This window comes from Brassica napus, chromosome C4, assembly GCF_020379485.1.
Source record: "Brassica napus cultivar Da-Ae chromosome C4, Da-Ae, whole genome shotgun sequence".
In the NCBI taxonomy this organism is placed as follows: Eukaryota; Viridiplantae; Streptophyta; class Magnoliopsida; order Brassicales; family Brassicaceae; genus Brassica; species Brassica napus.
The window spans coordinates 48,410,649-48,433,931 of record NC_063447.1 but is presented as its reverse complement, the minus strand read 5'-3'; the positions used below and the strand labels follow the sequence as shown (position 1 = coordinate 48,433,931).

General features: G+C 35.4%; 2 protein-coding genes across 2 annotated transcripts; one reads left to right on the top strand and one right to left on the bottom strand.

Moving 5' to 3' along the window:
* Positions 1–5,456: 5,456 nt before the first annotated feature.
* LOC106394283 lies at positions 5,457–5,930 on the top strand. Its single transcript, XM_013834864.1, has one exon. It carries the CDS (start codon positions 5,457–5,459, stop codon positions 5,928–5,930), a length of 474 nt encoding a protein of 157 aa, XP_013690318.1.
* Positions 5,931–18,431: 12,501 nt separating this feature from the next.
* On the bottom strand, positions 18,432–21,968 carry LOC125586142. The gene is made up of 4 exons (XM_048755960.1): positions 20,030–21,968; positions 19,353–19,909; positions 18,962–19,153; positions 18,432–18,680 (listed from the first exon to the last, which is right to left on the bottom strand). Exons 1-4 carry the CDS (start codon positions 20,256–20,258, stop codon positions 18,432–18,434), a joined length of 1,227 nt encoding a protein of 408 aa, XP_048611917.1. The 5' UTR covers positions 20,259–21,968.
* Between the last annotated feature and the right edge of the window lie 1,315 nt (positions 21,969–23,283).

Genomic DNA, 23,283 nt, shown 5'->3' with positions numbered 1-23,283 from the left:
TTCTTTCCTAAAATTCCATTTCTTACAGAGTAAATCTGAGTAGAAATTATTTCTCAGTTTTTTTTAAAAAATTTGCAAACAGTTAGTTAGAGTAAAACAATTCCTTACCTTATAATATCTTTCATATGGTGCAAATGATCATCTCAAATGTCATCTGCCAGACGTGGATATGAATACGAGGGATATATTACTTCAAATGCAGAAGAAGTTATGATGCCATGTCGATGTCGACATCTATATGTTTTTAAAAACTGTGTGTTGGATAAATTACATATATACCATACTGTCTTGTCAAGTCAATTTGGTTCAGAGAACGACCCAGAACGGTTCCCAAAGTATGTCCCCATCGAACTGGTTATTAAGTCTCAACTCTCAACTGCTATAAGAAAGAAGGGAAACAGTCATATATATCATAGGGTCGAACAATAGAGTTTTTAGGTTTAAATTGTGGCGTCAAAGAGACACACGGCCCAGAAAAGTAGGGCAACAATGGGCCATGCTTGACCATTTTCTATAAAAGCAAAAGTCTTTCACATATATATATATATATATTTTTTTTTTTTTTGAAAAAGGGCTTATATATTTTTTATCAAAAGCCTTAATTTTTTTTTCCTTCATAAAAAAAAGTCTTTATATAATTAAAGTAAACCATCATGTAAACTTATTTTAACTGAAGTTTTTATAGAAAAAGAAAAACTGAAAAAAACAACTAACTTTTAGATATGGAAAAACGGTTATTGGCGACACAAAGGCGATTTTTTTCTCTACGGCGGTTTTTGTATTTTTCCGATCTTATCTCCACTTCCCAGCGATGGTTTTCTATTTTCTCGGTAATGATAGATCATGGGGGAGCCCACGAAGCCATTACTTGACGGTTATCTCCACGATTTACATAATCATTCGTGATGATTTTTATCTTCAGTTGATCTCCCTCTTTCCTATTTAAAGGAGATTAGGGTTCTCCTAACATATTCCTTTTTCATCAGTCTCTTTCTAGCAAATTTCTGATGGCGGAAAATTTAAGGAGAGGAATGCAAGATATCAATTTGGGAGCCGATGAACCATCGATTCTGTTACCGGTGAATGTGGTTAATGAGGCCATGGCAGCAAACCATTTCATCCTAATTGGGCGACCCGTCATGCCGAGAAGACAGAACATCCACTTGATCATTGCAACTCTTCCCCCATAATTGGGGCCACGTGGGTGTTTATGGGAGGATGATTGAAGGAAGGCAATTTCAGTTCCTGTTTCCCTCTGAAGAATCTCTGGAGGTGGTCTTGCGAAGTGGTCCCTGGGCTTTTTCAGACCGGATGCTGATCTTAGAGCGATGGACGCCATCTTTCAATCTGTTGATGCTGAACTTCATCCCTTTCTGGATTCAGATACGTGGCATACCAATCCAATTCAAGAGCCAAGACATCGTGATGCATATTGGGCGCGCTCTTGGGATGTATTTGGATGTTGACTACATTCCAGAGGTGGCAGCGAGACGTGATTATGCAAGGGTCCACATTAATTGGAATGTTGATGAACCACTCCAATTTCAAAGGCATTTCCAGTTTACTGCAGGCGTTAATACTCTCTTGCGCTTCACTTTTGAAAGACTTTGTTGCTTCTGTGAAGTTTGTGGACGACTTACACATGATTTGGGCGCCTGCTTGGTTCAGAATGGGAACTTAAATCATGATGGAGATGATGAGGACAGTGATGGAAACAATGGAGGAGAGCATGATGTACCAAACCGTGGGGTGATCATTGAAGAAATTCATGAAGTGGAGCCTAATGGTGATGCAAATGTTGTCCAAGAAGAGAATGTACAAGAGAAAGTTGAAGAAGAAGAAGATGATCTCCATGAGGAGAATGCAAATGAGTATGATGAGTTGTGGAGTAATCAAGCTATGCAAACGATGTATTCCGATGAGTTGAATAATGAGAAAATGAACAATCCTATAAACCCGTTTGGTACGCGACGTGATGGCAAGGAACTGCTGAAGAGGAAAAGCTGGATGGAATCCGTTGAGGGCAACAAGCTCATGTTCAACCGTTTGGAAAGAGGTGAATCTAGTGGCCCGAAGAGGAGTAAGAGACAGAAGGAAGAATGCAGTGATCCGGATACCTCTGAAGCATCAGCTGAAGCGAAAGAGGATAACACCACAGTGAGAGGCGCGGTGGGCCCTGAACCACCAAAGCCACCATGAGGATAACCTGTTGAAACTGTAGGTCTAGGCATTGACTTGACAGTTCGACGCCTTAAGGAGATCAACAGGTTGTATCTCCTGGACATCATATGCCTTTCAGAGATGAAGCAAGCTAATAATTATGTTCGTGACGTTGGTGCTCAATTGAATTTCCCTTCTTGTGTTTCAGTTCCTCCCATAGGTTCTAGTAGTGGTTTGTCCATCTTTTGGAAATCACATGTACAGTTGTCTGTTTTAAGTTAATCTCCTAATATCATCGATTGTACTGTCAGTTGCAATGAAGGTGATTTCTATTTTTCTTTGGTGTATGGTAATCCCAACCTTACTCTCAGAAATCAAGTTTGGGAGAGAATTGAAAGAATATGACTAAATAGACGGAATCAACCATGGCTTATAGTTGGAGATTTCAATGAAATCCTTGGCAATAATGAGAAGATAGGAGGACGAGTTAGAGCAGAGGCTTCTTTCCATGACTTCCATACCTTGGTGATAAATAATGATATGATGGACCTCAATTCAGTGGGAGACAGGTTTTTGTGGATTGGTCAAAGAGGAACTCATAAGTTTCAATGCTGTGTAGATAGGAAAATGGCAAATACGGAGTGGTTAGAAGCTTACCCTGCTTCTAAAACAAAGTTTCTTGAAATAGGAGAATCAGACCATCGACCTCTTGTGACTTATATTGCTGCGGAAAAAGAAGAACCAAGACGAAATTTTCGTTTTGATTATAGAATGGCAGACAAAGATGGTTTCTCAAATACAGTGTATAGAGGCTGGAATGGTATGGGACAAGCTCAATTGATCCATACCTTTTTATACTCTGTGCAGAAGTTCTATCACACTTAATGAATAGAGCAATGGCGGATCGGTCTTTACTCGGAATTAAGATCTCCAATCAAGCACCATCAGTCAATCATCTTTTATTTGCTGATGACTCCATATTTTTCTCACTGGCTAATCCACGAGCAGACAAAAGTTGAAGAAGATCATTGAATTATATGAGGCTGTTTCGGGACAGGCAGCTAATATGAACAAATCTTCTATTACATTTGGTCATAAGGTGTCTGCTACAGTTCGTACACGTATGAGAAATATTTTGGGAATTCACAATGAAGTAGGCATTGGTAAATATCTAGGTATGCCAGAACAATTCACCAATAAAAAAAGTGATATGTTTGCGTATATCATAGATAAGGTCAAGGCAGTGATGCAGGGCTGGAGTCAAAAATACTTATCACCTGGAGGAAAAGAGGTTCTACTTAAGGTGGTGGCGTTGGCGATGCCTATTTTCTCTATGAATGTGTTTAGATTACCAAAAGAGGTTTGTGAGGAAATTAATAGAGTGCTTGCAAGGTTCTGGTGGGGGAAAGAAGACAACAAGGGTATGCATTGGTATGCATGGAAAAGAGTGAGTATACCGAAGGGAGAAGGTGGACTGGGTTTTAGAGATTTAGAGAAATTTAATCAAGCTCTTCTAGGAAAACAAGTCTGGCGGATAATGCAAAACCTAGGATGTCTGATGGCTCGAATTTTGAAAGCTCGTTATTTTCATGATGGTGATATTCTAACAGTAGTTCAGAAGAAAAAAAGCATCATATGCATGGAAGTCAATTCTATATGGGAGAGATCTGGTTAAACAAGGATTGAGATATGTTATTGGAGATGGCAGTTATGTTAATACCTGGACAGATTCCTGGATACCGGATCACCCACCATGAGCTCCAAGGGCAGGGATTGCAGGAGCAGTAGTTGGTAAAGTACATCAGCTATTTGGACACAGAGGCAATGAATGGGATGAACAAAAAGTGAGAGAATCTGTAGCAGATGAAGATATTCCAAAGGTTTTAGCTATTAAGCTATCAGCAATGGCTAAGCAAGATCTTCTTGGATGGCATTATAATGATAGTGGCATCTATACGGTGAAATCAGGATACTGGTTGGCTACTCATTTGCCAAATCAAGAGATTATTCAACCCACTTATGGAAACACCACCATCAAGAAGAAGCTGTGGAAAACACAAATGCCTTCGAAGATTCATCATTTTCTTTGGAAAGCTAGTTCGAGAAGTCTACCCAAGGGGTCTAATCTGAAGCGACGACATGTAACAAACCAAGATCAATGTTGCAGATGCTGTAGTAGTGAAGAAACAGAGAAACATATATTGTTTGATTGTCCATATGCTCAACAGATATGGAGGGCCTCTGGTATCTCAAATATGATATTGACAGACACAAGTGCTACTCTGGAAGAGATGATGGAAGCTTGCTTACAATGATGTACATCAGTTCGATTGAGACATATGGTTAACCTCCCGTTCTGGTTACTTTGGAGGATTTGGAAGAGTCGAAATATGATTATTTTTTAGCAGAAATATGTGGATGGACGAAAAGTATTACAACAAGCGTGTAAAGATGCAGAGGAGTGGGCTAAACAATAAACAAGTACTTATTCAAAGCGGAGAGGCATCAATGATTATGGAGGAGCTATACCACATATAAGACAATGGAAGCGACCACCATCAGGGTGGATTAAATGTAATGTTGATGCATCTTTTGTGAATTCAGAAGTTCCTAGTAAGGCTGGTTGGATTTTAAGAGATGATCGGGATACATACAGAGGAGTAGGACATGCGATAGGAAGATGTGTTGATACTTTGGAGAGTGAGTTGCATGGAATCCTTATGGTGATGCAACAATGCTGGTTTAAAGGATATAAAATGGTAATCATTGAGGGAGACTATAAAAAAGACATGGATCTACTTAATTGAAAATCTTTATACTTCTCTGGATATAACTGGATTCGTGAAGTATTTTGGTGGAAGGAGAAGTTTGAAGCAAATGAGTTCGTCTGGATAAGAAGAGAAGCAAACAGAGCTGCTGATACCTTAGCGAAGATGAATATTCCTTTTAACAATTCTTATTGGTTTATAATTATGTACCAAGGTCAATCTCATCAGACCTTCATCTTGACTATGTTTCATCCATTTAATGAATAAAGCATACATTATAAAAAAAACTGAAAAGTAGTTAATCTCGAGCAGTTAGCGGAATGTCTTTTAATTAAGTGTCGCGTAACAATGTACCGACATTCAAATTTCGCACATTCATACGATTGTTGTTAACTCAACAACGAGTTTAGAGTTTGTAAGGAAACGTCCAAAACTCATTTTCGAACAGTACTAGTTGTTATGACATATAATGAATAGATGCAGAATGAATAAACAATAATATATAATATAATATTGCTCTCCAATACCATGTGCCCTCGTTGTGGAGATTTGGAATATATCTCTCACATTCTCTTCCACTGCCCCTTTGCAACCGAAGTCTGGGATCTCGGACCATGGGAATACAAGTTGGACACTTCGCCGCAAACTTCGTTCTTCGACAAGCTACAATACTCCATGACCCAAGCTCCTCTACCCCCGTTTGGATTTACAGGTAATGCTCTCCCGTGGATCTGCTGGACCTTATGGACCTTAAGGAATCAACTCATGTTTGAAAACCGGCACCAATCAGCAATAGAAGTATTTACAAGAGCCCTAGGAGCCCTCAAAGAATGGGAATCGGCGCAACCAATCAAACAAAACCCAAATCCTAAAAGCTTACCCATCACTCGTGATGCTGTCGGTTACCCTTTCGAAATCATATGTAACACAGACGCTTCGTGGAAGGGAGGAACCCGATCGGCGGGATTGGCCTGGATCTTCATTGATTTCGCCTCGGAATAGCTTCATAGAGGCTCCTCGGCACAGAACTTTGTCTCCTCTCCTTGTATGGCAGAAGCTCTAGCCATCCGAGAAGCCCTCCTCCAAGCGGCCTCACTCAACTACCGTCATATCTGTATCAAATCAGACTCTCAAGTACTCGTTCATACGATCTCTTCTCGCCGACGATCATCGGAACTCTTCGGGGTTCTCGCCGATATCGACGACCTAGCTTTTTCATCTTCCTCTTCGTTTCTGTCTTGTCATTATACTTTCATTCCACGATCCCTTAATGGACCTGCGGATGGGCTCGCGAAGAGTTGTCTACCGGCCCACTTAATCAGCAGTCCATCTATTGTAACCTAAACCCTTATTTAATTAAATTATCTTGTTGTTCAGAAAAAAAAAAACAATATAAAAACGACACAAAAATATAAAGTGGTTCACTAAATTAACTAACGTCCTGTTTGGTTTTTATGCCGGATATTGTATCTACATACAAATGTTCAGATGTTATTCGTATCGTATCATCATCTAGATGCAGCATCTTGATATATAATCCATAACATATAGAAAATCTAATTGTTTGAGATCCAAAAATTGTAGAGTTTAGATATATCATTTACATCTCAAAATTCAAAAATACTTAAACATCTTTCACTACAGTATAAAATAACTAATTTATATTAATACTAAGTATTATTATTCTATATATATATATTAAAATATAAAATTTATTTTTTTAAAAAATAACTGTGAAAATTTCAAAAATCATAAAATTGGATTTTCTCACCAAAATCGTAAAATCACATTTTCTTACCAAAACCGCAAAATATGTTTCCCCACAAAACCCGGAAAATCAATTTTTTCGTCTGCCAAAACTGTAAAATTAACTTTTCCACCAAAATTGGAAAATCACATTTTCTTGATAAAATTTACAAAATAATGTTTCCCATAAAAAATGAAAGATTACGGTTCCCGTCAATACCGCAAAAACGTTTTTTCTTGCTAAAATCGTAAAACATGTTTTCCTGCAAAATGTATTTTAAACGCATATGCCTGCCAAAACTATAAAAAAAAAAATTCTCCTTCAAAAACATATTTTCTGCCAAAAACGAAACCACATTTTCCAGCAAAAATGTGTTTCACCTAAAAATGTGCTCCCTCTCCAAAATTTATTTTCCTATCAAAACCGTAAAATCAGATTTTTTGTCAAGACCATAGGTTTTATGTCAAACACATAAAATCAGGCTTTACCGCCAAGCCTCATAATCTAATTTCCCCAGCAAAATTGCAAATTATGCTTGACATAATCTTAATATCGAGTTTCTCGTCAAAACCGTAAAATCAGTATTTTCAAAATTTATTTAAATATAATAATTATTTTTTACTAATATAATTTAGACATAGTTATTTAAATACAATAATTAATTATTAATTATATAAATTTAAATAATATCTTTTCAATGTTTTTAACCAATAGTACTTAAATGTTATTATAAAAAAAAGAACAACTTAGCATATAGATAGTGTATGGAAAATTGCCACAAATACCATATTCATAGTACCACTTTTTATGTTTACACTGATCAATTTTATCTTCCATTTTAATGAAGGGTAAAAGATATTTTAACCCTAGAGTTAACTAATCTAGACTTAGGGTTTAGAGTTGAGGGATGAGGTATGATTTTTGGAATGTGAAATTTAGGATTCTAATAAATATATAAATAAATACTTAAAAAATATAAAAAAAAATTTTAAAAATAGTTGCAAGCAAAATTTTTGATTTTCAAAGGGGAATTTTGAAGAAAAAAAAATTGAAAAAAAAAAATTCGATTTTGAAAAAGTATAATTCGGAAACATACAAATATTTTTTTTTTTAATTTATTTATTTATTTTATTTATTTAAATAATTATTGGGCTTATTTGCGAACTAGCTATATTTTCAATACAAATTAGGTAAATGTCATTGATTTTGACATAATGTAGTTTCTAACATTTATGCCATAAAGTACCTGGTTTTCTCCTTTCTCTTTACAGGTATCAGGTAAGTGTGTGGGGGAAATAACGTGGCCAATAGAATATAAGGTCAAGAACACTTGAAAACTATTCCAAATAAAAGAAAGAGGAGTCATCCACATCCACGTAGACATTTATTGATCACATGCATATGCACCGAGTGTTCTATACCATATTATTAATGTAGTCCTACGACCTCTAAATACTAAACATATCTCAACCCCAATCTTTAGATACTAAACCGTCTCTCAATCCCACCCCAACTCCTAAATACAAAACCCGAACCCAAATCAGTAAACCCTAAACCCAAACATAAAACTCTAAACCCAAATTGAATGGAACAAAAGAAATAACATAGTACATATTAATAAAATTATTAAATGTTTATGATTGCATGGAAGAAGTTAATATTGAGCCCAACCATACTCCCTCACTTTCTAAATACTAAACCCTAAACCCAAATCACTAAACCCTAACCCAAATATAAAACTCTAAACCCATATATCAAAATCTAAAAAGTACATAATATTATGTAATATTAAATTCTAACCCCAAACACAACTCCTAAATACCAAACCCAACCCCAACTTTTAAACACTAAACCCTAAATCATTATCAATAAACCCAAACAAAAATGTAAACTACTACATATTCATATTTTTAAAATAGTATAGGAAATCAACTCTATCTCAACCCCTATAATCTAGATATTAAACTTTATCCCAACCTCATCCAATCGCTAAATACTAAATCCTAAAACATAATCACTAAACCCTAAACCCAAATACAAACCATAAACCCAAATATAAATCCTAAACCCAAATTAAATAGAACAAAATAAATAACATAGTACATACTGGTGACATTATGAAATGTCTATAATTGTATGAAAAAAGTTAATGATGACTCCAACCATACCCCTCACCTTCTAAAACTAAACCCTAAACCGTAATTTCTAAACCCTAAACCCAAATATCAAAATATAAAAATATACACATTATTATGTAATATTAAATTATATTATATAATATTAAACTATACAATATAGATCATAGTACGAATTTTACAGATTCAAAAACAAGTAACGATAGTTAGACATTAAGAAAATTACAAACTATATTTCTAAACAAAATAGAACTCTCTTTATTAATCGTCAAATGGAATGGAACATGATAAAATAGTATAGTAACAAAGAGGTAGAAAACAACAAGACGCATCTAGGAAGAAGAATTGGCCGATGTTACTTCACGTTTCCGCCTCTCCTCTTCTGTCAGACAAGACACCATCGATTTCACAATCAGAGAAACCCTCCCTTCAGTCACCCACCAAGAATGTGAAGACGCTATACTGCTGCAAAAATAAACTTTGATAATCGTATCCGTCTCACTGCGCTCTCCCAAATATGAGAATCAAACGATTCAACTTCTCAAGAAAGAAGAAAAGTAAAAATTACGGAGACAATGACGGAGCGAATACGGTGGCGACGATGAAACAAATGATGCCGATGGATGTGCTGGTTGTACATGTAGAGGTGATTGAAGCTATGTGATGGAGATTTATGTGTTCGTCGTATAAAAAAACCAGAAATTTGAGAGAGAGACAAAGACATAAAAGAAGATGAAGAAACAGAGAAGAAACAATGTGTGGATGTGTGACTTTCTGGTGGACACGAAATATTTTTAAAATATAATGATTATTAATTTATTTCTTTTTCTGCAGGTTTTGCCGGTTACAATAGAGGGCAATATGACAATATTACATAAAAGACACATGATACAGTGAAAAAATATGGTTTTTAGCAATAGATTGAATTATAATTTTTTTGGTGGTTATACAGTCCAATTTCCCATAATTATTTATTATATATAAAACAAGGGTATAAAAGTCTTTTGTCACATTGCTCAAAAAAAAAAAATCTTTTGTCGCTTAATGAAAAATGATATTTTTGAAAATATTGTGGTAAAAATAAATAATGGTACAACGAAAATGGTAACATGAAATTACCTCTCAGATACAAACTACAAAAACAAACATATTTAGATGTAACATCAAGATGATGTATTCAAATATCATCTAAATGCTGCAACCAAATTCAAAAACGAACATACTCTAAATCTACAAATACAAAAAAAAAATCTTGGAAATGTTTTCAATTACAGAGTGCAAAACTTAAAACACAAGATCAATATATGAGTATCTCGTACCTAAACCTATCGGTGACCAATACATAGGAAGATCCTCGTCTTGTCTAATGCTATTGTTTAATGCTACAAGGTCAGAAAAATTCAAGACATATATCACCACTAGTATATATGGATTAAAACATAAAATTAGGTACCACTTAACATTTCTATTAGACCAACGCATACTTTGCTCTGCATAATCTATTGTGAAAAACTAGTCCGAAATCCTTAGAAATTTAAATAAAATTTGTGTAAGTTGCTCAGGGAATTGAAAACAATATTATCAAAATATATATAATTTCATGGATCTTTTTATATTGTACAAACATAAGATTTTTGATCACTTTAAAAATTTGTAACTTTAACCATCAGTCCATCAGATTCCTAATTCACATCCAACCTTTGTGAAATTTAGAAACTTGATCTACGTAGACCACACACATTATTATGTTATCATTATGAAATATCGTGAACAAAGATTGAACTGAAGCTGGGTGGAAAATAGAAGTTATGATTTATTTCATTTGTGATGTTCTAAATTCACTTTCCCTTAAAAAGTTATTTATATTATTTTCAATATTTTCATAATAAAATCATAACAATATATTTCTTATGAGTAGGAATCAGATGGGGGTAGATATGGATGACATTTTACTAATAATGGGAAATACACGATTCAATCAGGGTATCAAATAGAAAGGATCTATCCGGATAAGGAAAAACCACCAGAATTTTATGGACCCAACGTGGACATACTTAAGGCATTATGTTGGACAGTGAAGTGCCCTCCGAAGTTAAAACATTTCTTATGGCAGCTACTGACAGGCTGTATAGCGGTCACAAAAAATCTAAAAGCGCGAGGAATACAAGGAGATACATGGTCTGCACGGTGTGGAGATCCTGAGGAATCAATAAATCATGTGTTCTTTGAATGTCCCCCGACACGTCAAGTGTGGGCACTATCTAAGATTCCGTCGAACCCAAACCTTTTTCCTATTAGTTCTCTATTTGCTAATATGGACTATCTGTTTTAGAGAGTTATTCCAAAAATGGAGGATCATCAGTTTGCATGGATATTATGGTATATATGGAAGGCCCGGAATAATAAAGTGTTTAGTAATCTTGATATTGATCCGAGAGACACACTTAACTTAGCAGAATTGGAATCAACTCTTTGGGCTGAGGCACAGGTTATCAATACTTCCAGGCTGGTACATGAAATACATAACAAATTTAATTCAAGGACTACAGAAAGATGGTGTTACACAGACGGTTCTTGGAAAGATAAGGATGTATTTTTAGGGCAAGACTGGTTCAGTACTCTACCGGGGTTTCAGGGTTTGTTAGGGGCAAGGAATGTAAGGGCATGTCTTTCACCTCTTCATGCAGAGATAGATGCACTAATTTGGGCAATAGAAAGTATGAAAAATCTAAGACAGTTTTGGGTTACGTTTGCTACGGATTGTTCTCAATTGGTGAAGATGGTTTCGGAACCAGAGGAATGGTCAGCATTTGAAAGTTACCTGGAAGATATTAAGCTTTTAAGAAGAAGCTTTACCAACTCAGATATTGTTCATGTACCCAGGACGGAAAACATAAAGGCGGATCTCTTGGCACACAGTGCTCGGAAACAACCGTCTTTCGTCGTACACATGGATGCAGAGTTGCCACCTTGGTTTACAGAGTCTACATGAATATGTGAATGTTTGCTGTCAAAAAGAAAAAAAAACAATATATTTGATTCCTTTATTTATTCTTATCCATGAATTTAGGAAGTGTTTATTCCTTTATTTATTCACTTTGGTAACCAAATTTTAACTAATTTAATGTTATCCATTATATTTTAAACCTACGTGTTTTAACCACAAAAAAAAACTAAATACATAAGTGAGTGGCGTATGTTTTGGTTACCAAATGATACTCATATTTATCATTCAAATGACTAATTCGTTTATATACATCAAAACCTAATTAACTATTTCTAAACAAATTCATATAAGAACCTGACTTGTCTGACCATTACACTCTTTGGTCGCCAGTGGTCCATTTCGTTCTATAAAAAATGTAGTAATACTCAGCTTCATTGTTTCACTATTGCTCTCTTTTTTCCTACACAGTTTTTCATGACAACCATCATCTAAGGGATGAATCAAAAATGTATCAATAAAATGATGTGAATTTTGTTTTCAAATGTTAAATTGAACCAAAACTAGAAAAGTAAGATATAATTAACCAAATTCTATTTTGAAAGGGACTTAAAATCGATTGATCACATTTGGTATAAGAAGATATAGCAAAATCAACTTTTGACTAAAAACAGAATATATCAATATAACAAACTTCACCAATAAAATATATATAACAGTGACAAATAAAACTGAAGTACCCTTTTTAAACACTGGATAGCTTACATTAAATCATCATATAATCTCTAATTCTATTACATATGATGATCAACTACCTGCAACATGTGATGAACAATTCCATGGATAATGATTCAGCGATGAAGCTCTCTCCGAAACACTTGGATCGACAGAAGATTCTGCATGTACGACATCTTCAATGGACATGCACTCTACGCAGTAGATGACCAGAAAGAACGGCCCTGCCTACATTACTATGGAAACCCTTAAAGCTTGCATCATATAATCTGCAAGAAATTGCATAGTCTGAAAATCGAACTTCAGACCTAGGTGTAGAAACCTTAACCACTAGGCTAAAGTGCTTCCACAAATTGAAGTACCTTTTAAAAATAAGTTTTTCCATCATAATAATTACAACTTGTGCCACTAAATTAATAACTATTAATTAATTAACCACAAATCATTTATTTTGTAGTATACTCTAACCAACTATATGATTATTTTAATCAGATTATTCTCTAATCTGGTTATTCTCTAACCAATTTTTACATTAAAATTAAATAGATTTATTAAAAATATGACATAAAAACTTGAAATCTATATATTCATGTATAAATATAAACTAGAAATGCTTTATTAAAACATATAAAGTTATTTTCAAATATATGTTAAATAATTTGACGATTAATATAATTCACACAAAAATATTTGAGTTATAAGAATACAACAAAGAAATTTTAATTTAATAGTTTCCCCAAAAGTAAACATATAAGTGGAATTTATTTGGCATATAAAAATCTTAGAGACATATCTATCAATCTTATTAAAACATAAGTATATTTTATTTGACATAAAATGTTTTATTTTGGAAAGACAGATTTATTAATATACATAAACATACTAATAGGACTTTTAATTTATAAATAAATACATCAAAAATGGTTAACGTAGTTAAATTATATGACCTATATGTTAAACCTATCATTCTGATTGTTTTAATATCCAATCATAATACGAATAGCCAACAAGTTGCATAGGTTCCGATTGGTGTATAGGCTTTAGAGGCTTTAGAGGCTGTGTAGTTTTGTAAAGCCATTAAAGCTAAAATTTTGCCAATCACTTTTTGAAAGCTTTAGAAGTTTCTAAAGTCTTAAAAGCCACTTTAGAAAATTAAATCTTTCTTCATTTTGCTCATATCTTTCTAAAGCCACTTTCTAAGGCCAACAGTATTTATGTCTACACCAGTAAATCTAAAGCAATCAAGCTTTATTTAGTTTCTGGTCTCCACAGCAATTTTGAAAACTAATGTGTGTGTAAGTGCTTTAGAAAGTTAAATTTCTGCAACTCAGTTTTGTGTGCTTTCCAAAGAAAAAAAGTAATATTTTATTTAACTTTTAATAAAAGAATAAGATAAAAGAAGCAAAATGTATGTACGCATCTATTTCTCTCTTCTATATTATTATTCTTAACTTATAAACTGATTAATGAACTAGTTTTTCTGTCATATTAATTTGATTGCGAACTAGTTTATAAGTTGTATACTAGATTGTTTGTCGTAGTAATTTTTTTTTTTTTTTTTTTTTGTTGTCAACTATTACAGACTCATACGGACTCTGTAAACCAAACCGGGTGATCTGCATTTATGTGAACGACAAAAGACGGTTGCTTCCTAGCACTGCGTGCTAGTCTATCTGCCATTGTATTTTGCGTCCTTGGTACATAGATGATCTCTGATCTGGTGAAGCTCTCTTTTAGGGTCTTGACATCCTCTAAGTAATTTGCAAAAGCTGGTCATTCATCTGGTTCCGAAACCATCTTCACCAATTGAGAACAATCCGTTGCAAACGTAACGTGAAACTGACGTAAATTCCTCATACATTCCATTGCCCAAAGAAGCGCTTCCATCTCTGCATGAAGGGGAGAGATACTAGCCCTCACATTCTTTGCCCCCAACAATCCCTCAAATCCTTCTAAGGTGCTGAGCCAACCTTGTCCTGAAAAAATATCCCCTTCTTTCCATGAACCATCTGTGAAACACCATCTTCCTGGAATTGACGGCAATGTCGTATCCACTTGTTGTGGTATCATCCTCTATTCATTCAATATTTGTGCTTCAGTCCATAGTGTTGATTCTGTTTCCGCTAATTTAAGTGTATCCATGGGATCCATATCCAAATTACTGAAGACTTTATTATTCCTAGCTTTCCAGATGTACCATAGTATCCATGCAAACTGATGATCTTCCAGCTACGGAAAAACTCTCCAAAATAGATGATCCATGTTTGTGAAGAGAGAACTTATTGGGAAAATATTTGGATTTGATGGTATCTTCGAGAGAGCCCAGACCTGGAGTGCCGGAGGACATTCAAAAAACACATGGTTTATTGATTCCTCATGGGCTCCACATCTTGCACAACAAAGATCCCCTTGAATCCCCCTTGCCTGTAAATTCTTCCTTACTGATATACATCCTGTCACCAATTGCCATAGAAAATGTTTTAACTTTGGTGGACACCTTATCTTCCAACAGAACGCCTTCAGAACATTCACTATGGAGGCCAATCAGCAATGGTGGTCTCTTCCTATCTGGATAAATCCGTTCTACCTGATAACCCGATTTGACCGTGTATTTCCCATTTTTTGTGAAGTGCCACCCATCTCTGTCTACCCTCTGAATCCTGCTCAGTGGTAAACTTTCTATAAGTTTCGCATCCTGTGGATCCACCAATAACCGAATTGCCTGTGAGTTCCAAGTACGTGAGGTAGAGTCAATGAGAGACTCCACTGTAAGATCCGGGTATAAATTGTGTTGATTTTTATTTGCTGGTCTCGGGCGAGTGGTTGGGAGCCATGGATCATTCCATACAGATATGGAAGAACCTGATCCCACCCTTTTGATTAGTCCTTTGCTTACCAGAGATCTAGCAGAGACGATACTCCGCCAGCCATATGACGGAGAATATGAACGAATCGGTTCCAGAGGTGAAGCATTCCTGTAATACCGACCTTTGAAAACTCGAGAGAATAATGTGTTTGGCTTCTCTATTAGACGCCATAACTGTTTACCAAGCATCGCTGTGTTGAAATCAGTGATGTCCTTAAACCCTATACCACCTTCATCCTTATCTAAACATACTTTGTCCCATGATTTCCAATGCATGCCTCTTGTGGTTCCCCCTGAACTCCACCAAAATTGTGATACCGCACTCGTTAGTTTTTTCACAGTTGCCTTAGGTAAACGATAGCACGACATCGTATGATTTGGTAATGCCGTAATCACTGATTTAATGATCACTTCCTTTCCTCCTTTTGTGAAGAACTTGAAAGTCCATCCATTGACTCTACTATTTAATCGATCCTGAACAAAGCTAAACACTTGGATCTTTGAACCCCCCATATTTTCTGGCAAACCAAGAAAAGATCTCATTCCTCCAAGATTCTGAATACCCAAAATATCCCTTAAATCCTGTCGTACTGATTCTTCAATCTTATGTCCAAATTGAATTGAAGACTTTTCAAAATTTATTAACTGCCCCGAAACTGCCTCATATTCCTTTAAAATCCTAAGAATAGTTTGACACTCTTCTTTTTGGGCTTTACAAAAAAAGAGGCTATCGTCCGCAAAAAGCAAATGGGATATCGATGGACAAGCTCTTGCCACCTTCATTCCCATCAGTTGTTTCCCCCTCTCTGCCCTTTTTATATTTGCAATTAAGGCCTCAGTGCAAAGAATGAATAAATAAGGCGATAAAGGATCCCCTTGACGTAAACCCCTATGTGGAATAATGAGTCCACATGGTTGACCATTAAGAAGTACCCTATATTGAACCGACGATATACATTCCATCATCAATTTAATCCAATGGATGTCAAAACCCAGTTTTTGTAGTAGGGCCTTGATGAAGTCCCATTCTACTCTATCATATGCTTTGCTCATATCCGTTTTAATTGCCATAAACTTTCCCTGACATGCCTTGTTTGTTCGTAGTCCATGGAACATTTCCTGAGCTATAAGAATAATATCGGAAATCAGCCTTCCTGCCACGAAAGCCGATTGGGTTTCAGATATAAGTAAGGGAAGATAGATTTTTAGTCGCTGACACAAAACCTTGGAAATAATCTTATATCCAACATTACAAAGACTGATTGGCCGCAATTCCGTCATCCTTGTGGGTCTTTCCGTTTTTGGAATCATACAGATATTAGTAATATTTAATCGTTGATCCATTTTTCCCGTAATCAAAAAATTATTCACCATCTCTACCAAATCATTCTTAATAATATGCCAGGAGTGTTGGAAAAAAAGAGCAGTCATGCCATCCGGCCCGGGCGCCTTCTCCGGATGCATCATAAACAAAGTCTCTTTGACTTCCTCTTCCGTCGCTAATCTCAACAACCGTTGATTCATCTGGGGAGTAATACTCGGTGTAACCTCTGCCAGAAAACTATTGAAATCCGATGGGGAAGTGGTAGTAAACAATTTGTCAAAATAGTCAATAGCTACCTTTTCCACACCCTTATCCCCTGTAATCCAAGTCCCATCCTCATCATGTAACCCAACAATTCTATTACGAACCCTTCGTTGCTTGGTTAAAGCATGATAAAACTTCGTGTTAAGATCCCCAGAGGAATACCACATATTCCTACTTTTCTGGTGCCAATACTCCTCTTCATCCTTATATGCATCTTGTAACTTCCTTGACACCTCGAGAATATCCTCCTGAGACCTAGTATTATCTGTTTGTACTTCCTCAAGTGCTTGTTGTAAATCATTTATTTTTTCTTTTCCATAGGGTGGATTATTTTTCCTCCATTTAGCAATTTCATGACGACAATTGCTAATGCGTGCCACTATACTCTCTGTTCCCCCTTCTACACCTCCTTCGCTATGGTCTAGCCAACCCATTGTAATTGATTCCATAAGTCCTTTTTGTCCAATCCACCTCTTATTGAACCGAAATTGTCCCTTCCTTCTGGGAATTTTATCTTCTAGATAAGCCACCACCGGTCGATGATCCGAAGCCACCATCCGTAAATACTCTGTAAAAGAACATGGTAATAAAGTATGCCACTCTTCATTTGCTAAAGCACGATCTAATCGACATTTAACCAGCACTGCCCCTTTCCCTTTTCCTCTTCTTCCTTGCCAAGACATTTTATTTCCCCGAGCAGGAAATTCTAGTAAACCACTATTTCTTATCATGTTATTAAAAGGAATAAACGAATCCGCGCTCCGTATAGATCCTCCGTCTTTCTCATGATTACCAGTGATTTCATTAAGGTCACCTATAATGAACCAGGGTTCAGATCGCGATAGTCCATATCTAGTTAATCGCTCCCATACTTGTTCTCGCATCTTTTGAACTGGATCTCCATATACAAAAGTAAGATAAACCATTTTGCCAAGGATCTCCGCTTCCACATCAATCATACGGTTACTAGAATATAATACCTTGACCTGATAATCATTATTATAAAAAAGCGTTAATCCTCCACTTTTCCCCACTGGATCCACTGTGACCAGATTATCATAACCAATATGTGCTTGAAAATTTTGAACAAACTCTGAATTTTGCTTCGTTTCTGCTAAAAATAAAAAATCTGGTTTATGTTTATGCCTTATCTCCTTCAAATAGCTTATGGTCCACTTACTTTCCATTCCTCGACAATTCCAACTTAATACTCTCATTTAAAATATTGTTATTTACTATGCTCCTAAAAGCCAAATTGACGGGTGTAAAGATACCCTATTTCCATGAACCTCCTATTGTTCTTTGTTTTTTTGCTAAACTGTAAATATTCATTAATAAAAATGAAAAGCCATACAAGTTGATTAAGTCCCAAAAAAAAGTGGAAAAAGACTTAAAGAACAATACCATAAGACTAAAATTGAAACAATTTCAGTTCTTATATAATCTGATCATCAACCACATAAGCGGGTAGGAAATCCGACGACGCCATTAAGCACGAACCCTAGACTCTCGACGACGCTTCAAGGTACGAACCCTGATCCCCCGACGACGCTTTGAGCCGAAGCTCTCCACACGAACCCAGCAAGGATCGACGACACCTATCCTTAGCACGAACCCAGCAAAGCCTGACGACACTTCATGACACGAACCCAGCGAAATCCTAAGACAGTTAATTCTAGATCCTAAAGTGAGCGAGTAACCTAACTCGGCACTACCAAGAACAAAATACAAATCGGGCTGAAAGGCAACCGCATTAAAGCTTCAAACAAACGTCATGACCTGCACAAAGACGGTTTGAATACAACCGCAAGAGACGTCCGATGGAACGGCTCCGGCGCTGGGATGTTGCATTCAACACATGAAGAACCGAGTCTCGAGCATTCCAAATGACCAAGTGGAACAACATAAGGACTCGCCCATGTGCCACCTCTGAGAACCAGAGGCACGACTCGCCTCAACACAGTTTCAAGCTCAGTTGAACTAAAGCTTTAGACCGTGAGCAGAAGCCAACAACGAACTCCAATCTGAACCGTCGCGATCGATTCATCAAGAGTGCAGAAACCAGAATGCCGTGACCGGAGAAGACAAAGAGGAATAGCCTGCAACTCGAGACAAGCCGGAGCCATAGACGACACTACGCCGTCAACGAGAAGCGAGAGCACACGCGCCGGAACCAAAACAAAGAAACCGACACACGACAACTTCTTCACCTTGAACGCGCCAACGACCAAACACCAACCGTTGAAACCTCTTGAGCATAAGCGACGTGAGACATCTCCGACGAGACACCAAGCCAAAGTGAAACCCACGCGCCGCCGCTCCACTCCGCCGGGAAAACACCGTCGGAATAAGAAACACCCATATTTGCCCTTTTCTTTTTTTCACGTAGAATGCAGAAAATATAACTACTTGTAATAGAAAAGAAAACTCCTCCCTCTGAGCTATCAACATGGGCGAGAAGATTCCATTCCTTACGTATATGTTACGTACCCTCCAATCCAAAGATTCCCATATCCCAACAAAGACCCTGAAAAATACATCCATCTCCTTGCCCCAATCTATATAAAACGGTAACATATACACAAGAAAAATGAAAGTGTCTTCTTTATAACTCCAATACCCCGAAAACATGAACATACTCAACCCAATATCACCAACACGATCATTTGCTAACAAAACTAGAATAAAAAAACGTGAGCTCTCTCTCCTTTCCACGCCACATATCCCTTCCAAAGATCCTTGGCACCTTGAATTTGTATTTTTAAGAAAAACGAGCAGCAGTGATGCAATTCTAGAAAAAACGCCGAACTCCTCGACGTGCCAGATAAGCCTCCTTACATCAGCTCCAGCCAAAATGTGATTCCCCTTAAGGTCCGTTTCTATGATCAACTCTGTTTTCTGTGGTTGGTTTAATGAGACCAACCAGAGAACCCATTTCCCTGTTAACCACTCCAAGCCCCCAGTCCCTGTTAAGCCACCGCAAATCACCAATCTCCATATCTCCATCAAATCAAATCCATTATTGAATCCTCCATTTTCTTTATAATAGATTAGATTCCTTATACTTGAGTAATCAAAAATAATACCTAAGTAATCATGCGAATTCACCGGTATAATTGCCAATATCGAGATCCATTTCGCAGATGTCCTTGATTTCCAAAAAATCCGTTTAAACCAATTTCCTGTACCCGATCCACAACATCGGAGATTTGAAGAAGATCCCCTGAATGAAATTCCTTTACTCCGCCCTTTATGATTCCTCTTTCCTAACACAACCCCGCCGTCAATTCCTGGATCCCATCGGTGAGAAGGCATCAAGAGCGTGAAACCCTAGATCGCCTATTCTATCGCATTTTTCAAAGTGTCGTAGTAATTAAAGTTGTATTAATTGAGTATGAAATATATATTTTTCTATCGTAATACTTTGAATATGCACTGGTTTTAAAATTAGATAGTTTAGGGCATATAGGCAAATTCGATACACAAAATCAGCTTCCAAATTGCAATAGATTTATAGAATACTCGTGGGTAAACCTAACTATTGATTTATTGTTGTACCAATTTTTTTTTAAAGATGAACAATCTACTTTATGGGATTTTTTAGGATTACTATTTTTTATTTGTTCAATAATATTATAATTATTATAAAAAATTGTATATATTAATATGATGTTTAATATATTTATGTTTAATATATTTATAAATATTAATCTACAGCCAGTTTATACCAATCATATTTTAAAAAAAATAATCTACAGCTAAAATTCTACAGTCAAAGATCTCCAACAATAAGGTCTACAGCTAAAATTCTACAGCATTAATTCTACAGCAAACAAATTAAAGCTACAATATTTACCAATCGTTTTTTTTTCTTTCCCATTTTCTTAAAAACTGACGTGATCACATTTGCATTTTTTTTCTAGCAAATAAAAAAAAATAACAAACAAACTAATTGGATAATCGATTTTCATTAAGTAATTAGTTCTTTGTTACCAAAAAAAGTCATAACCTATTATTATTAGACGTTAATTTGTGAAAGATTTAAAGTCACTATATAGATAATTGAAAATCATTATTTGATGGTTAAAAAAAAATCAAATATTATTTTAATAAATTGTAGTATAATTAAATTTTAATAATAAATGAAATCATTGTTATTTATTTTCCTTTGGTAATAAATAATTAAATACTTTTACTGATAACTTTTAGTATTTCCAGTTTTAATTTATCCAATATATTTTATGTGTTTCAATAAGTAAAAAAGTAAACGGAATGAAATATTCATTACAAAAATCTAGCAACATCTTTTACTAGTACATTTAGCCAATAGCTTTTTTTTGTTCTGAATATTCTTCTCATATTAGTTTTTGTACATAATTCAGGATATAAATATATGTTTTTATAATAATCAGATTTTGTAAAGCTTTTGAGACCACTCAGACTTTTAAAAGTATTTAAAATAACAACTACAGCCTTTAAAGTCAAAATTTTTACAGCCAAAATTTTAAAGCCAAAGACTAAAATGAAAGTCCTTACCAATCGGAACCATACAATTATAAACCGTCGATTTATCATAAATGTTATATATTACAAATCTAACAAAGATCCATACGGACACATGTTTGTACAACCATTACATCTTGTGTTGTAAAGAATTTCGTGTGTTTATTATATTAAAATAAAAATCATCCGTGTGAAGGCGCACGTATCAAACTCTAGTTACTTTTCGCATTTTTTGCATGCAAACCTGATTAGACCTTAAACAACCATATAATAAACGGCATTTTTAAACTGGTGCAACAGAGTTGAATATTTCTACTAAGTTCTTTTTGTGCGAAAATTTTGACAACTTTGTATAACTTTGTAAATTTCTACAAAGTTATATATCTATTGATCGTATATTTTTGGAAGCTAATTCTTGAAGAATACGTTCAATTATGATATGTATGTGTGTACATGTCTATCTTCTCGTTTGAAACGATATATTTGTTAAATGATTGGTACGTGATCTTGAAATGAAGGCATAATTTTAAGTAGATTTTTCGAAGTTCAATTGATATATAAATGGAGTTTTGTCAGCAAGTTGCTGGATCTGAAACCTGGATAATATAATATTTTTTTCTACCAAAGCTGGATAAATTATAGAAAGTGGGACAAATGTGTATGCATGGCTACGGACCTTACGGTTGGTGGTGCGGTGTGGACGGGATATGCGGCCGAAAATATCAGAAATAATGGTGATCAATCAATATCTACAATTACTCCTTAACTAATACTAGAAAAGTTTAGCTGACATCATCATAAAATTCACCCTTTTCTATATACAACATCTTGTTTTTGCTATTTAAACAAATATAATTCTTGTAAAGTTTGGTTAACTAAAAAAAAAGTTTAGTTTACTAGGGAATTAATCCGAGACCTAAAGATTTTCAAGTCCAAAAATTGACTAAATCTCTTCCCAAAATTTACAAAATAATAAACTTGGAAGTAAGATCAAACAATTTGAAAGAAATTTTTAATAACGATTTTTAGTTAAAAAGGTTAACCTGGTAGATAACTGAATTATCTAGTTTTTTTTTGGTAAAACTGAATTATCTAGTTAAGAATATAGTCATGTAATTGCATATATGTTGCAAGTTATTTATTGCTTTTTCGACTAGATTTTCCATTTTTTTGGACAACCGAGTTCATTAATATGAAACCTCAAACTACAAACTAGAATGGGAGTTCATGAGAGCTCCATTTGCCAAAATGTTTCCTAGAAAATTACTAGAGCGAGGAACAAAAGAAAAGGAGATAGAGGTGAAACAGTTTGCAAGCACGATGATATCTTGGATGATTTCAAAGGCTTCGTTTAACATGTTCCTTCCGGTGATTTCTCAGACAAGGTCATGGGCGTCTGATTTTAACTGGATATGAGTCCAATTTTTGTCCACTGCTATATTTAGCACTGATCTTATAGCGAGGGTCTCTGCCACCAAAGCCGACGTGACAAAACATTCCGTAGTGTTTCCCTGCAACACAATTGATTTCGTATGGTTGTAGACAAACCACCCAAGTCCTGCTCTTTTATAGGTCACATTCCATGCTGCATCCGTGGGACTAGCTTTTCCATTATATCATCTATTTCTTCAAGCCAAGGTGACACTTGCACATATTTCATGTTGAAATCAAATATTGCTTTTAGAGGTTTCTGGCTAAATTTAGTTAATGTAAAACAAAATTATTTGTTATTTTCTTCTTTTTTTGTCTTTTATGTTAATTAAGGTAGATCTCCATTTGATTTTTTCATTTTTGTCCACTTGAGGTGACACTATCTTTTGTAGTGAATTAAAACTTC